This window comes from Trachypithecus francoisi, unplaced genomic scaffold (assembly GCF_009764315.1).
Source record: "Trachypithecus francoisi isolate TF-2019V2 unplaced genomic scaffold, Tfra_2.0 Lachesis_group3, whole genome shotgun sequence".
Taxonomy (NCBI): domain Eukaryota; kingdom Metazoa; phylum Chordata; class Mammalia; order Primates; family Cercopithecidae; genus Trachypithecus; species Trachypithecus francoisi.
The window spans coordinates 54,857,949-54,874,505 of NW_022681468.1; the positions used below are offsets into that span (position 1 = coordinate 54,857,949).

Here is a 16,557-nt window from a genome sequence, read left to right on the forward strand (position 1 = left end):
TTTTGTGTATGGCTTAAGGCAGGGGTCCAACTTCATTCTTTTGCATGTGGATATCCAGTTTCCCCAACACCATTTGTTGAAGAGACTGCCCTCTCCCCATCAAGTAGTCCTGATACCCTTGTTGAAGAGCATTTGACCATGTACTACATGAGAGTTTGTTTCTGGGCTCTCTGTGTTCTATTCCATTGGTTTTAAATATGCCTGTCTTTATGCCAGTACCCTGCTGTTTCTATTAGGGTAGCTTTTAGTAAGTTTTGAAATCAGGAAGCATGAGTCTTCCAACTTTGTTCTTCTTTTTCAAAATTGTTTTGGCTATGGAGAATCTTTTTAATTTTATACAAATTTTAGAATGATTCTTTTCTATTTCTGCAAAAAAAAAAAAAAGTTACCAGAATTTTTCACAGGGATTGTGTAGCTATTTATATCACTTTGGGTAGTATTGACGTCTTAGCAATATTAAATTGGGTTGGGTGCGGTGGCCTCACGCTTGTAATCCCAGCACTTTGGGAGGCTGAGGCAGGCGGATCACGAGGTCAGGAGTTTGAGACCAGCATGGCCAATATGGTGAAACCCGTCTCTACTAAAAATACAAAAATTAGCCCGGTGTGGTGGTGCGTGCCCATAGTCCTACTCGGGAGGCTGAGGCAGAAGAATCACTTGAACCCTGGGAGACGGAGGTTGCAGTGAGCCAAGATTGCCCCACTGCACTCCAGTCTGGGTGACAAAACGAGACTGTATCTCAAATAATAATGATAATAATAATATAATAATAATAATAATATTGGTTTTTAAGAAAAGATATTGGTACTTTAGGACATATTAAATGTAAGGTACTAGCAAGACATTCAGTAATAGGTATATAGTGAAAACTGAAGATAAGATAAGGGGCTCTGTGGTTCTCAACTAGTCTCATCCTTACATTGCCAGGGTGTGAAGAATAAAATTTCTCTTCTTTAAGCAAGTACCCTTTTTTTGGAGACAGGCCCTCACTCTGTTCCCCAGTTTGAAGTCCAGTGGTGTGATTATAGCTCACTGCAACCTCGAACTCTTGGGCTCAAGCAGTCCTGCCACCTCAGCCTCCTGAGTAGCTGGGACTACAGGTGCGTGCCACCATGCCTAGCTTATTACTTTGTGAAGACGAAGTCTCTATGTTGCCCAGGCTAGTGAGCAACAGGGCTGGAACCTACAAGCCTAAGTTCTCTGAACCTAGTGGATTTTATGCCACATCTCAGTGGAAAGTAATATTATTTTGGCCTATCACCCAATTAAAAGAATAAAACCAACTATCCAAATTTCAGATTATTTTTAAGAGGCTGATATAGGCCATCAAAGAATAGCTACATCTATGATAACCATATTTAGCTTACCTACCTCTCAGGATAAACTACAAAAATATTACCTTTATGTAAGTCTCTTCCGTGGTATAATTTCAGTTCACAGAAGATTTTACTCTCTTTGCATTAAAGTTTCAAATAATATAATAGTGAAGCAGATATATGAAGAATGTATCTGAAGCTGGAGTTCAGACATCTGAGTTATTAATAACCTGTGCTTGGGAATTCTTGCTTCCAGCTACAGCTGTAAAAAGTTGTCATTCACTCTCACCAAGACCTCACCTTCCCTGGTAGAAACCTCACGTACCTGCTGCTGGGAACACAGTTGTGGGTGGAACTCAGAACTCAAAACTACTACCAAGAGGTGGTAGTTTGTTACTAGTAGTATTAATTCAGCCATATTATTGACTTTTACAGGTCAGTTTAAGAATTTACACACGATTGAGAAGTTAGGCACCATATGTGAAGCTACTCGAGAAAATCTGTTCTAAATCCCAGACTTAACTGAAGAATTTTTCAGCACAGCTCAGATATAAGGCTTCTGTGCACATTTAAAAGTGAGTAGGTGGGAATCCAAAGAATAACATATTGATATGGTTAGGCTTTGTGTCCCCACCCAAATCTCATCTTGAATTGTAATTCTCAGGTGGCGAAGGAGAGACCTGGTGGGAGGTGATTGGGTCATGGGAGTGGTTTCCCCCATGCTGTTCTCATGATAGTGAGTTCTCATGAGATCTGATGGTTTTGTAAGTGTCTGACAGTTCCTGTAACACACACACTCTCTCGCCTGCCACAATGTGAGACTTGCCTGCTTCCCCTTTTGCAATGATTGTAAGGCCTCCTGAGCCATGCAGAAGTGTGTAAGTCAATTAAACCTCTTTTCTTTATAAATTACCCAGTCTTGGGTAGTTCTGTATAGCAGTGTGAGAAAGGACTAATACGCATATGTTAACAAAATTATGTGCTGCTTTACTCTTCTTTCCTTTATAATTCATATTTTTTCAAACATGAAAGATGGGCTAGAATTTAGCCCGTTTGAGGGAAATCAGCATGTGTAAAGAAGAAATTATAATGCTATGATGGAAAAGGCTCAGATGGAGGAGTGATATAAAAGAAGAAAGTATTCTGGTTCCTGTGAATGAACACAGAAAGCAGGGCCTTTCGTCTGCACCTAGGTAGGCAGACTTTCTACTGTTACCTCCAGGGCTTACTCACAGCTTCTGCCTAAACTGATAATGAGTAACAGGAGATCATCTTCTATTTTGGATTATCTCCTTTGATCCTCTTTTCTTGTCAAACCTTTAAGAAGTACATTTTCAGTTGTAATAAGTTGCCATTTGTGCACTTATGTTTAGAGTATATGTGACCATTTATATAATACACGGTTTCCCAGTTTACAAATAAAAGCTAGATTATCTTTAAAGATTTTCTCTCAGACGTTCATTCAGTTAGAAGATTGTACCCTTGTTTGGCTTTCCTAACCCTTTAAAATTGTTAACATGAAATTCTGTAACTGAACTATCAGTTAATGTTTACATGAATTGACGTTAAAAAAAATGCTCTAATGATTATAAATAAATGTGGCATATTAATAGTTAAACTAAATATATGTGTGGATTTTTGTTTTGTTTTGTTTTTGAGACAGAGCCTTGCTCTGCCGCCAGACTGGAGTGCAGTAGTGGCTCTCTGCTCACTGCGACCTCCGCCTCCCAGGTTCAAGCAATTCTCCTGCCTTAGCCTCCCAAGTAGCTGGGACCACAGGCACCTGCCACTACACTGAGCTAATTTTTGTATGAAGCTAAATATATGTTTAAACCACATCAGTAGTGATAGGTTCTTTAAAAGCTTTTAATGGCATGGCACAAATATTTAAAGCTCTATTTTGGTTTTGAACTGAAAAAGTTGAAAGTATAAAGGGAAAAAATATCTCTGACTTGTGTGAAGATTTTGTTTATTTATCTAAGACCTAATTGCTGAGTTTTTCGTTCTTGGCCTTGTATGTTTTTCTAAGATGACTTTGAGTTAGAGCCAGAGTCTGTCTGGACACCACTGAACTTTTTTTTAGTGGGGGGAAGAGAGGCTTACTATGTTGCCCACTGATTTTAAACTTGAAGTTGCTTTTCAAGTTTGAAGATTACAGGTGCCCACCACCACACCCATCTAATTTCTGTGTTTTTAGTAGAGACAGGGTTTCACCATGTTGGCCAGGCTGGTCTCGAACTCCTGACCTCAAGTGATCCGCCCACCTTGGCCTCCCAAAGTACTAGAATTACAGGCGTGAGCCACTGTGCCGGACCTAATGTAGCTTTTTCTAATTAACTTATATGGGTCTGTGATAGACTAATTGTAAAATACAGACCAAAAAGGAAGAAAGCAAAGTTACTTTTGAAATACTTTTTCTATATACTAAAATAATATATAATCTCCTTTTTCACATAATATAAACCTATTTTCATGTCACAACACACTGTGTAGTGTAATTTAACCATTCTTGCATTATTAAACCATACTGTAGTAAACATCTGTCTTTGTACATGTCTCCTTAAGAAAAAAAAATTTGTAAGTGAAATTGTGGGTTCAAAGATTCTGCATATTTTAAAGACTTCTGACTTTATGGAAAGATTCTACCAGTTTGCATTTTCACTGAAGTGTTAAGAATGCCTAATTCCTCATCTCTAATATTTATTGTAAAATTTTCCTTCCTTCTTTTCCTATGTAGAGATTTTGAGTGACATGATAAACAACTTATTTTGTTTTCCAGGAGATGATTTTTCTTTGATTCAACAAGAAATATTTATGGTTAAAGAATGTAAACATTGTAACATCGTTGCCTACTTTGGGAGTTACCTTAGGTAAGAGGGGAAAAAAAGCATCATCTCTCTCTGTATTTTATATACTCTTTGCTACTACACTCTCTCCCTTCCATGCAAGTGCTACTATATATGTATGTTTTTAAACACTGCAAAGTTCTAAATTTTTTAGAATCTTCCTATTTCTAGGGTTTTCCCCTAGTATATATTAATAATGGTACTCCCATTTTTACAGTTGTACCTTATCTGGCAATTTTAATGAAACATTATAAGTGATTACAAGTAAGTGTTTTAACTTATAAAACTGATTATATTCTAAACCACTTAAGTTGGGAACAAAGCTGAAATTAATGTGCTTTTCTGTATATTGTAGCAAGATTGCATGGCAGTTTCCTGTTGCACTTTGCAGTCCATCATGAACCTTGGTGTGCTAAAGAGTGAGAGCCTTAGAGTATTTCAGTGATTGAGGATTACTAGCTAATAAAATTTTCTTTCTTTTTCGTATTAGTCGGGAAAAACTGTGGATTTGTATGGAATACTGTGGTGGCGGATCACTTCAAGATATTTACCATGGTACTGTTAATTTGACTTTACATTTTAAACAGACTTTGGTTTTAATGATTGTTGTTTGATATTTCCAGTTAACCACGGATATTAACAGGTAGACTTACTATTTTGCATTCTTCTGTTCCCGGAGCACTACATAACAGAAATTGATATTTATTTTTTATTGGTTAGTCAATTAAACTTGCCTGAGCCTGAACTGAGAAATGCAAAAGTATTTATATAATCCAAATTTTACTCTTTAAATATAATCTCTAGGAAAGTGTTTTATCTACAAATGAAACTTCCTAAATTTCCTTGTAAAAAAAATTGAAATGCAAAGGGTAACTCATAGAAAGGAAGTTACATGTTTGTCTTAATAACTTAATCTGCTAACCAGAAAAACAATTTACTTGTTACTATAATATTTTTATATTAATATGTATTGTTTTAAAGTTTCGAGTATTTTATTTAGTATTCCATTAATTTAGGCAGTTTTCTGAGCTGAATTTGACATGACATTCTAATACTGTTTAGAAAGTTTTAGTTTTGGCTCTACTGTTTAGCTTTTAATTAGTTTTGTTGCTGCTGGCAATCTCTTGAATTTCTAGAATTTATGAGACTAAACGTAGATCCTTATAATTTTTCTTCTCCTTGTTTGACATGGATATGGGATAGTAAAACTCCCATTGTAGCTACTCACTTTATAATTCGTTTTGAAGAATTATGTGAAATATTTTTAAAGTTTGTATGCTGAAATCTTTATATTGGAAACCTTATCAAAATTTAGTCATGCAGTTTACAAATGCAGCCACAGTAGATATAAAAACAGAAGTGCTATTTCACTTCAAATAATAGGTTGTAACTACAGAGCTTAGTTTTAAAATGTCAATCAATAGAGCAGTGGTTAAATAAACTACTCTTCAACTTGTAATATGGAATACTGTGCGGCACTTAAAAAGATGAAGTGACTTCGTAATTATTGACCTGGGTATATATCCCTAAGGCTTGTTTTTAAATGGAAAAATTGAATCATGAAAGAATATGTATAACATACTTGGTCATACTTAGGTTTTTAAAAATTATGTTCTTATAAGTATAAATATACAATGTAAATGTATAGCAAAATGAAAGAATACCTACCAGTTGATTAAGTCATTACCACAGGAAAGGGAAAGCAAAACTCAGAAGTAAATTTTTAAATTATAATAAAAACTTATCAATATAGTACTTAATTATCAATTTTAAAATGTCATAGTTATCTAATTTTGTCACAACAAATAATCCATAACAACAAAAACTCTGACTGATGCCTAAACACTGATCACTACCTCTTTATTAACAAAAATGTTTAACATCACAAAACTGCTAAAAATACACAAATTATTATGATTCAGGCTATCTCTTATGCATATGGATTTAAAATTCTCTGTGCCACTGGATTTAATTTTTTTCTGTGATTTTATAAAGAATTGCTATCTTCTCATGCCTGTAATCCCAGCACTTTGGGAGGCCGAGGTCAGAAGTTTGAGACCAGCCTTGCCAACATGGTAAAACCCCATATCTACTAAAAATAGAAAAATTAGCTGGGCGTGGTGGCAGGCACCTGTAATCCCAGCTACTTGGGAGGCTGAGGCAGGAGAAATCACTTGCACCCGGGAGGCGGTGGTTGCAGTGAGCCAAGATCACGACACTGCACTCCAGCCTGGGCGAGAGAACAAGACTGTCTCATAAATAAATAAATAGCTGTCTTTTCTATGAAAAGTTTTTATTCAGTAATTGTAATTTTTATCCATTCACATTTTTATAAAATGAGAGCACTCATAAGACTATATGGATAAAATCAAACTATATAGCTGGCTCTTTTTTTTTGCAACTTCTAAGTTTAAAGAATAGCTTTGAAACAATTTTATTTTTTCACGAAATTTTGACTTTGTCTTATTAAACCTGATATTTGTTGAATTAAATTGAACCTAAGTAGTACCCATCCTGGTAGTTAGTATACTAGATAGCATAATAATCAAGAAAATCTACACTTATAATTAGATGTTGTTAATAAAGTGACTTTTCTTCTTTTACTACTATTTATCATGTTACTAAGAATCAGAAGTTTATTTTCCTGAATGAGTAAAGAGAGCCAGTGGTTAAAATATGCAGTAGAATATTTCTCTAGGTGAAGAATACACATGATTACCTGATTTGGTTTCACTGTCAGCAGATACCACCCCAGAATTACTCTCATGGTATTGAAAGGCATAGTCACAAAACCTCTGGTTGAGTTCTTGAAATAAGAATTTTATATTTCATATTAGGGAGAGATCTGGTTGCCAAAAGTGACATGGTTATTTTTTAAATTCTTAGATAAGGTACTAGATCAAGCCTCTCTGTTTTGATAGGTGTGGTAAAGAATTATACTAAAGAAATAGCATCTTGATCTTTAAAAAAGTATATGATGCCTTTTAATATATTGGAACAGTCAATCTCTATGGTTCTCTATTTCTCTATATAACTAATTAGTTATATGTATTTCTTCATTTTTGAAAAATTATTCAGGTTTGCTTTCTATAGACCTTCCTATGATGCATACCACTATGCTTTGCACATGAGTGCTTAATATTTTCACAGACCAAAGTTGTATGGAGTTAAATCATTTATTTTTAAAGTACATTTGAAAAAATTCTCAGTGTTACCTTTCGTTTTTGTCTCTTGATGACAAAAATAATACGTCCTCACAATCAGAAGAGAAGTCATCCAACTGTATAAATAGAAGTTGTTTTATAATAGTTCGTCTGTTTTGTTTTGTTTTTTTTCCCGAGACTATGTCTCGTTCTGTTGCCAGGCTGGAGCACTCCAGTGGTGCGATCTCAGCTCACTGCAAGCCCCACCTCCCTGGTTCAAGCAATTCTCCTACCTCAGCCTCCCAAGTAGCTGGGACTACAGGTGTGCACCACCACGCCCAGCCAATGTTTGTATTTTTAGTAGAGACAAGGTTTCACCATGTTGGCCAGGATGGTCTCGATTTCTTGACCTCATGATCCACCCGCCTTGACCTCCCAAAGTGCTGGGATTACAGGCGTGAGCCACTGCGCCTGGCTTAGTTTGTCATTTTTTAAGTAGACTGTTTTTAATCTGTTAGGTTTAAATGTATAACATTGTGGTCTCTTTTTGTTTCTAGTTACTGGACCATTATCAGAATTGCAAATAGCCTATGTATGCAGAGAAACTTTGCAGGTACTGTATTTTCTTAATGTAGTTAGAAAGGCAATTCTAGGTTGACAATTGATAACTGTAAAATGATAGTCTGTCTTAAAGAGAAAGGGAAAGGGTAAAACAAAATGATTTTTCTGTTAATCTCTTATATTATAATTCTGTAAAACTAGTTATTTTTCTTTCATGAATGAATCACATGAATTCATTTAAACTGATGCCGACATATACAGTGATCATATGTGGACTTCCACTTTGATGCTGATGCACACCATGGTCATGTGAGGTATTCTGCTTTATAGCACTTAGCCCTCAGTTGTGTAAATTGGTTTTCAAGAATGAATCACCAGACCTCTCAATTGTAACAAGTTGTCTAAGCGTTCTTTTCAAGTTTATGGCAGTAAAAGGAATCTCTTCCATGAGACATTGGGGCTTTTACTATTTCTCTTGGAATAAAATAAATTAGCACAGCATTAACCCAAGGCATTATCTAAAAACCCTAGTTCTATGTGATATTAACAGGTGTTATTGATAGCAGAATCTCTTTTTGTAAGTTTGGTTAACATTGCATTAAACAGATTTCTTTACTTCAGGGCCTGTGAGAACTTTAAGTATGCTAAAATAGGTTATGAATATTCAATAAAGATATAGAGTATGTGGTATTTCTCCCAAATTATTTATTTTTTTCAGTGCCCTGAAAGGCTACTCACTGAGAAAATTAGTAATTAACAATTTTGTTCATATACTTTAAGGCATTTAAATTAGGAGGAGGGAATAAGTAGTAGTGATTGTGGTTTGTATGTTTGTAATTTACAACTGATAATGTTAATTAATGCTTCTATCCCTACGTTTCCTAGATTGTGTAGTTTGTTTAGAAATGAAATTGATACTCTATGCGTTTTTCTTTCATATTTTTCAAAATGGGAGAGTGGGCTGATCTAGGAAAAAGTTCTAGTCAGTTTTGAAGAGTTGGTTCCCACATGTCTTAAAAGACGTAACGACTGCCAAATCTTAGAGATAAATCAATTAATTTATCTGACATACATATATTTATATGTAGAGAGAGAGAGATGTATAATATATATGTGTATATGTGTGTGTATATTCCTATAACATTTGCATAACATAGAAACCTACTTTATTGTATCTACATAAAATACAAACTTAATCATACACTCATAGTAGGGAATTATTGACAAATTCATTTTCTTTGTATTTTAATTTCCAGAGTTCATTGTTCCCCTAAGTATTAAACAAAGTACAGAGTGGAGGTGAAAAATTTAAAAAAAAAAAAAACAAAGATCGATTTGTACTCTGGCGCTGGTATATGACCGTAACCATTTATATAGTTCTAGTTCCCAAAATACAATGCTGCACTACATAACATTTCGATCAACAATGGGCTACATATACAACAGTGGTCCCATAAGGTTTTAATACTATATTTTTAGTGTACCTTTTCTATGCTTGAATATGTTTAGATACACAGTAACTGCCATTGTGTTACAGTTCCTACGATATCAGTACAGTAATGTGCTGCACAGATTTGTAGCTTAGGAGCAATAGGGCTATACATAACACCCTAGGTGTTTAGTAGGCTATATGTATATACCATCCATGTTTATGCAAGTGCCCTCTATGATACTTGTACAACAAAATTGCCTAACGATGCATTTCTCAGAATGTATGCATCCCTTTTGTTATGTGATGCGTGAGTATATAAAATGAGGCTTATTTGCAAGAACATAGATGGAACTGGAGATCCTTATGTTAAGTGAAATAAGCCAGGGACAGAAAGACAAACATCACATGTTCTTATTTGTGGGATCTAAAAATCAAAACAATTAACTCACAGACATAGAAAGCAGAAGGATGGTTACCAGAGGCTGAGAAGGGATTTAATATGGTGGGGGGGGAAGTGGGGATGATTAATGGGTACCAAAAAAAAGAATGAGTGAATAAGTCCTAGTATTTGATAACACAACAGGGTGACTATAGTCAGTAATAACTGAATTTTATATTTTGATATAACAAAGAGTGTCATTGGATTGCTTGTAACTCAAAGGATAAATGTTTGAGGGGAGGCCGGGCGCGGTGGCTCAAGCCTGTAATCCCAGCACTTTGAGAGGCCGAGACGGGCGGATCACGAGGTCAGGAGATCGAGACTATCCTGGCTAACCCGGTGAAACCCCGTCTCTACTAAAAAAATACAAAAATCTAGCCGGGAGAGGTGGCGGGCGCCTGTAGCCCCAGCTACTCTGGAGGCTGAGGCAGGAGAATGGCGTAAACCTGGGAGGTGGAGCTTGCAGTGAGCTGAGATCTGGCCATTGCACTCCAGCCCCGGCGACAGAGCGAGACTCCGTCTCAAAAAAAAAAAAAAAAAAAAAAATGTTTGAGGGGATGGATACCCCTTTCTCCATGATGTGCTTATTTCACATTGCCTGCCTCTACCAAATAAATACCCCATAAATATATATCTACTATTTTACCCATAAAAAATACAGAAAAAAATTTTTTAATAAAAACCTAATATGAAGCTTAGGAAGGGAATACCTCCAAAATTATTTCCAATTTTAAAATTCTGTTGCCGGGCGCGGTGGCTCACGCCTGTAATCCCAGCACTTTGGGAGGCCGAGGCGGGCGGAGCACGAGGTGAGGAGATCGAGACCACCCTGGCTAACACGGTGAAACCCCATCTCTACTAAAAATACAAAAAATTAGCTGGGCGTGGTGGTGCGTGCCTGTAGTCCCAGCTACTCGGAGGCTGAGGCAGGAGAATGGCATGAACCCAGGAGGCGGGGCTTGCAGTGAGCCGAGATGGTGCCACTGCACTCCAGCCTGGGCAACAAAGCGAGACTCCGTCTCAAAAAAAAAAAAAAAAATTCTGTTATGCAGATAAACTTCTATATCTGGTCAAAATCGAGTAACAAGAAGTAGATTTACCATGCCACCCAAAACAATCAAATAAAGTAGGCAAAATATATGAAACAGTGATTTTCAAGAAACTGAACGTCAGGTAATGAAGGACAGTGAGGCCTGAAAAATAGGAAACAAATCAAGGAAGCCATATAATTACCCCAGCTTATGGCCTTTGGAAAGTTTTCAGGCCACAGTATAGGGAGAAGGAACCCAGGTGGGGTTCCAAGCCAGTTAGAGTATTTAACGTAGAGTATTGGAGAGTACTTTGGAATATTGGAGTATTTTTGAAAATTCAAAAATATACAGCCCCAACAAAGTAAAATGCACAATGTTGGGAGTGTACTCAAAGATTACCAGACAAGCAAAGAAGCATAATAAAATGAAAATCAGTAAAACCAACCCACACTGACAGAGATGCTAGAATTAGCAGACAAAAACTTTAAAACAGTTATAATAACTGTTGAAGATGCTTAACAACTTGAGATATGGAAGGTATAAAAAAGGCCCAAGTCAGACTTCTTGAGATGAAAACCACAGTGTCTGATGGAGTTAGCAAAGGGCGAAATTAATAGATGATTAAATATTGCAAAAAATGTATATTAGTTTGAATTTGCGGGCATAGAGATGGAAAATATTCAAAATGAAACATGGAAAGAAAAAAAATTTTTTCTAAATGAAGAGTATCATTAAGCTGTAGGACAATTTCAAATGGCCTAATATGGATATAATTGGTGTCTTTGAAGGGACAACAGAAGAAAAAGGGACAAAAATTAGGAAAAAAAAAAAACAGAGAGACAAAGAGAAAAAAGGAAAACGAAAGAGAAAAGGGAGACAAACTGAAAAGGGGAGATGGCTGAAAATTGTCCATATTTGATGATAACTATTAATATGAACCCACAGATCCAAAGTGCTCAACAAACCCTGAGCACAAAAAAAAAAAAAAATGAAAAAAAACTACACTAAGACACATGAATCAAATTGCTTATTTGATTAGAACATCTTAGAAGCATTCAGAACAGGACTCGTGATATACAAAAGAACAAAGACAAGAAAGATTTATTGTTAGAAATAATTGAGAAGACAGTGGAAAATCTTTAAAGTACTGGAAAGAAATTGTCAACCTAAAATTCTATTCCTTGAGAAAATCTCTTTCAAAAACAAAGACAAAATAGAGTTTTTCAGACTTATAAACACTGAAAGAACAAATCACCAGCAGACCCATCCTACAAGAAATGTTTAAGAAAGTCCAACATTATGCTCAAAGAAAATGCTCATTGGAGCATTTTGTATTTTCTATTTTCTGATTAGGGATGCATAACCAGTAAATATTCTGCAAGTACTAAAAAATCTGAAATCTGGAATATTTCTGGTCCCAAGCATTTTGGATAAGGGATATTCAGTCTGTACTTACAGGGAAATTTATAGCACTAAATAGAAACTCTCAAATTAATATCCTCAGCTTCCACCTAAGAAGCTGGAAAAAGATGAGCAAATATAATGCAAAGTAAGCAGAGAAAGGAAAAAAAAAAAAAAGATCAGATTAGAAATAAAAGAAATGGAAAGGAGAAAAATAGTAATAGAGAATATCAATGAAATAAAAATCTGATTCAATAAAAATGATAAACATCTAGACAGGTTGATCAGGGAAAAAAGTGAAAAGAGAAGAAACAAGTGGTCAGCATCAGAAATGAATGATGGGATATCAAGACAGAATTTACAAATATTAGATAACAAGACAGTATTATGAACAGTATTATGCCAATAAAGCCTACAACTTAGATAAAATGGGCAGTTTCAACAAGAGATACAAACTACCAAAGCTCACTCAATTATGAGTAACCTGAATAATCCTATATGTATTCTCACAAAGAAAACTCCAAGCCAGATGATGCCATACAGTCAATTCTACCAAACATACAAGAAAGAAATAATGCCAATCCTATATATACCTTTCTAGAAAATTGAAGAGTGAGGAATAACTCCCGAATCATTTTGAGTCAGCATTATTCTGACACCAAAATTAGACAACAGTCTTACAAGAGAACAAAACTACAGACTAATGTTCTTCATAAACCTAGGTGTAAACATTAAATATAAAAGGTTTAGCAAAGGTAATCCAGTAATATATTTTAAAAGTTAATACATCATAAACAAGTGGAATTTATTCCAGAGTGCAGTATTGGTTTAATATCCAAAAATCATTTCATCTTAACAACTAAAAAAGAAAAACCACATTATCATCTAAATACGCAGAGAAAGGACATTTAGCAAAATCCAGCAGTCATTCCTGATAAAAAATTCTGAACACGCTAGGAATAGAAAGGAACTTGGTCAACCTGATAAAGGGTACCTGTGAAAAACCTATGACTAAATCATACTTAATGGTAAAAGATGGGATGTTTATTCCTCCAAGCTCACTCAAACAGAGTGATGAAGTCTGCCTTTACTACTACTACTTTTCAACATTGTCCTAGAGGTTTCAGCCAGTGCAAAAAGAGAAAATAATGAAATAAAAGGCATCTGGATTAGAAAGTAGGAAGTATAACTCTCTTTATTCACATACCACATCATCATCTAAATAGAAAATGGAATAAAATCTACAAAGTAGCTACTAGAACTAATAAGTGAGTCTAGAAAGATTGTAGTATTCACTACCAATATACAAAAATCAATCAGATTTCTATATACTAGCAACGGACAATCAGAAGTTGAAATAATACAACATATAATAACATAAAGAATATGACATTCTTTGGGATAAATATGACAAAAGATGCATAAACTCCTGCATATAGAAAACTACAAAACTGCCAAGATAAATTAAAAACCCAAATAAATGGAGAACTATACCATGTTCACAGACCAGAAGACTCAATACTGTTAAGATGATAATTCTTCACAAATTGATCTACAGATTCAGTACAACCCCAGTCACAATTTGAGGAGGCTTTTTATTAAGGAAGTTGGCATGCTGATTCTGAAATTGCTGTGGAAATGCAAAATACCTAGAATAGTCAAACAACTTTGAAAACCTGATCTATAGTGCCAGAAAGCAGATCAGTGTTTGTGAGGGTTGTGGGGAAGAATGGGAAAATTATAAAGGAGCATCACATAAGGAAACTTTTAGGGGTAATGAATATGTTCGGTATCTTGATTGTGTTTAGTGAAATATTTCTGATGTTTATCAGAAAATAAATTAGAAATCTTTAGGCCGGGTGTGGTGGCTCACGCCTGTAATCCCAGCACTTTGGGAGGCCAAGGCAGGTGGATCACTTGAGGTCAGGAGTTCAAGACCAGTCTGGCCAATATGGTGAAACCCCACCTCTACTAAAAAATACAAAAATTAGCCAGGCGTAGTGGCGCATGCCTGTAATCTCAGTCTCTTGGGAGGCTGAGGCAAGAGAATTGCTTGAACCCAGGAGATGGAGGCTGCAGTGAGCCGAAATCGCTGCCACTGCACTGCAGCCTGGGCAGGAGAGTGAGACTGTGTCTCAAAAACGAAAACAAATCTTTAAAATATAGTAAACATTGATTCACTTACCTAGGTTTTTTCTCTCCAAAAAAGACAGTCTAGTTTTTCTTATTCGGTAAGAATTTAGGAGTCACATTTACAGTTTTGCTGATACATTTTTTTTTTTTTTTAACTTTTAGGGTCTTGCCTATTTGCATACTAAAGGCAAAATGCATAGAGATATCAAAGTAAGTTCGTTTAATACATTCAAATTGCCAATTCTATTGGAAGAAATTTTATGATGCTAATTTAATAGTATTTGTGTTTTTTGTTCTAGGGTGCTAATATTTTATTGACAGACCATGGCGATGTAAAATTAGGTATGTTAAATTTTTATAAAATTTTAAATGAGAATTAACGTTATACACTTTTCATTTTTATATCAAGAGTCGCAATAATGTTTAACTTTTGATCCAGTAATTTTACTCCCAAAACTCATTTTAAGGAAATTAAACCTAAAGATGGAAAATCCATATTCACTGAAGCATGAACCATAATATTACTTATGGTAGAAAAAAATGCAAACATAAGTCTAGCAATAGAAAAACTGTTAAACTGTGATAAATGTATTCAATCATTGATATCTATGAATGTGTAAGAGTAAAATCTGGTGTGTTAAATGACAAAAATGAACTGTATATTTATTTAGTATTTTACAACCAAGTGTTTCTGTGTGTTATTTTGTTTGTTTTGAAAGAGATGGTCTCACTCTGTCATGCAGACTGGAGTACTGTGACTCAGTCATAGCTCACTGTATACTTGAACTCCTGGCCTCAGGCGATCCTCCCACCTAATCCTCCCAAGTAGCAGGGATTACAATACAATCATGTTTAACTACAACAGTTAAAAAGTTTATATATAGAAAAAATGACTGTAAAAAAAATAGTACCAGAAGGCTATCCTTGTTATATTAGGATAAAAGGAATTTAGGTGTATGTTTTTCCCATGTGTTTTATTTTTTGTGCTTTTTTTTCTCTTCTTCCCAAATTAACTTCATTGTGTGTATAACAAAAATATTTTTTGTTAACTTCATTCTTAATAAAGTACATTTTCATTCTAATAAAGTGCCAATAAATTTTTTTAATAAGTGTGTTGTGAACTTAGCAAGAAGAGATTTCGGTATTCAATTTATGCACATTTTTCTAACATTAATATTTGAATTATTAATACTGCCATGCCTAAAGGTGAAAGTAAAAGTGTTATTTGATGTATTGTAAAGAACTAAAATTTTCTGGTTTTTTCCTCACCAGCTGACTTTGGTGTGGCTGCAAAAATAACAGCTACCATTGCAAAACGAAAATCTTTCATTGGCACCCCTTATTGGTAAGACATTACTGTGATTGAATTTGATCCATTTTCATTTCTTCATGGTTTAGTGATCAACCTCGATACTTGATAATAGAAGTGATTATTAAAAGTAGGGAGATTTGCATGCTCCTTGATACTGTCATAAGTTCTGGTTGGATGAGGGAACTTTGATGCTCATATTCATGGTTCAGCCTTCCCTCTGTTGAAGTGTTAATAGTTTTCACTATCCGTTTCGTTTTATATTGAGAGGACTCTTAGGTATGAAATTTTCAAAATATTTGCCTCCTGTAATTTTCTTACCCTTTATTCTAGCGTTGATTCTATTTTAATCTAGGACTTTTCCACTTTATTTTATTTTAAGTTCCAGGGTACATGTGCAGAATGTCCAGGTTTGTTACATAGGTAAACATGTGCCATGATGGGTTTGCTGCACCTATTGACCCATCACCTAAGTTTAATCTAGGATTCTTCTTCCTGGTTGTTAAAACTCTTACATCCTACCTACTATAAGTCTTACCAGCCACCCCACTCTTAGTGCATTCCACTGATTACTGACAAAATAATCTTTCTAAAACACTGCTTTCATTATTGACAGATGATAGAAATAAAAAGCCTCATAACAAAACCTTAATATTTAAAATAGTGAATGTTATAAAGGTGACATTTGCAGTTTGTGTGAAAGGTTGGATTCTTTTCTTTTTTTTTCTTCTTTTTTTTCTGAGACGGGGTTTCATTCTGTCACCCTGGCTGGAGTGTGGTGGCACAATCACAGTTCACTGCATCATTGATCTCCCAGAGCCAGATGATCCTCCCATTTCAGCCCCCGAAATAGCTGAGACTACAGGCATGCAACATCACAGCCAGCTAATTTTTTGTAATTTTTTTTGTAGAGACAGGGTTTCATCTAAAACTCCTGGGCTGGTCT

At 35.2% G+C, this 16,557-nt stretch overlaps 1 protein-coding gene across 4 annotated transcripts in view; it reads left to right on the plus strand.

The window, feature by feature from the left end:
- MAP4K5 (mitogen-activated protein kinase kinase kinase kinase 5) overlaps positions 1–16,557 on the plus strand; it is a 116,472-nt gene that overhangs the window by 37,921 nt on the left and 61,994 nt on the right. For 3 of the 4 annotated variants that reach the window (XM_033188081.1, XM_033188082.1, XM_033188080.1), the window contains exons 4-9: positions 4,096–4,186; positions 4,653–4,717; positions 7,863–7,918; positions 14,465–14,512; positions 14,602–14,644; positions 15,575–15,647. In XM_033188081.1, the coding sequence (XP_033043972.1) occupies positions 4,096–4,186; positions 4,653–4,717; positions 7,863–7,918; positions 14,465–14,512; positions 14,602–14,644; positions 15,575–15,647 (376 nt within the window). Of the gene's footprint in view, positions 1–1,751; positions 1,892–4,095; positions 4,187–4,652; positions 4,718–7,862; positions 7,919–14,464; positions 14,513–14,601; positions 14,645–15,574; positions 15,648–16,557 lie in introns of all 4 variants that reach the window. The other variant, XM_033188083.1, reaches the window with a different exon arrangement.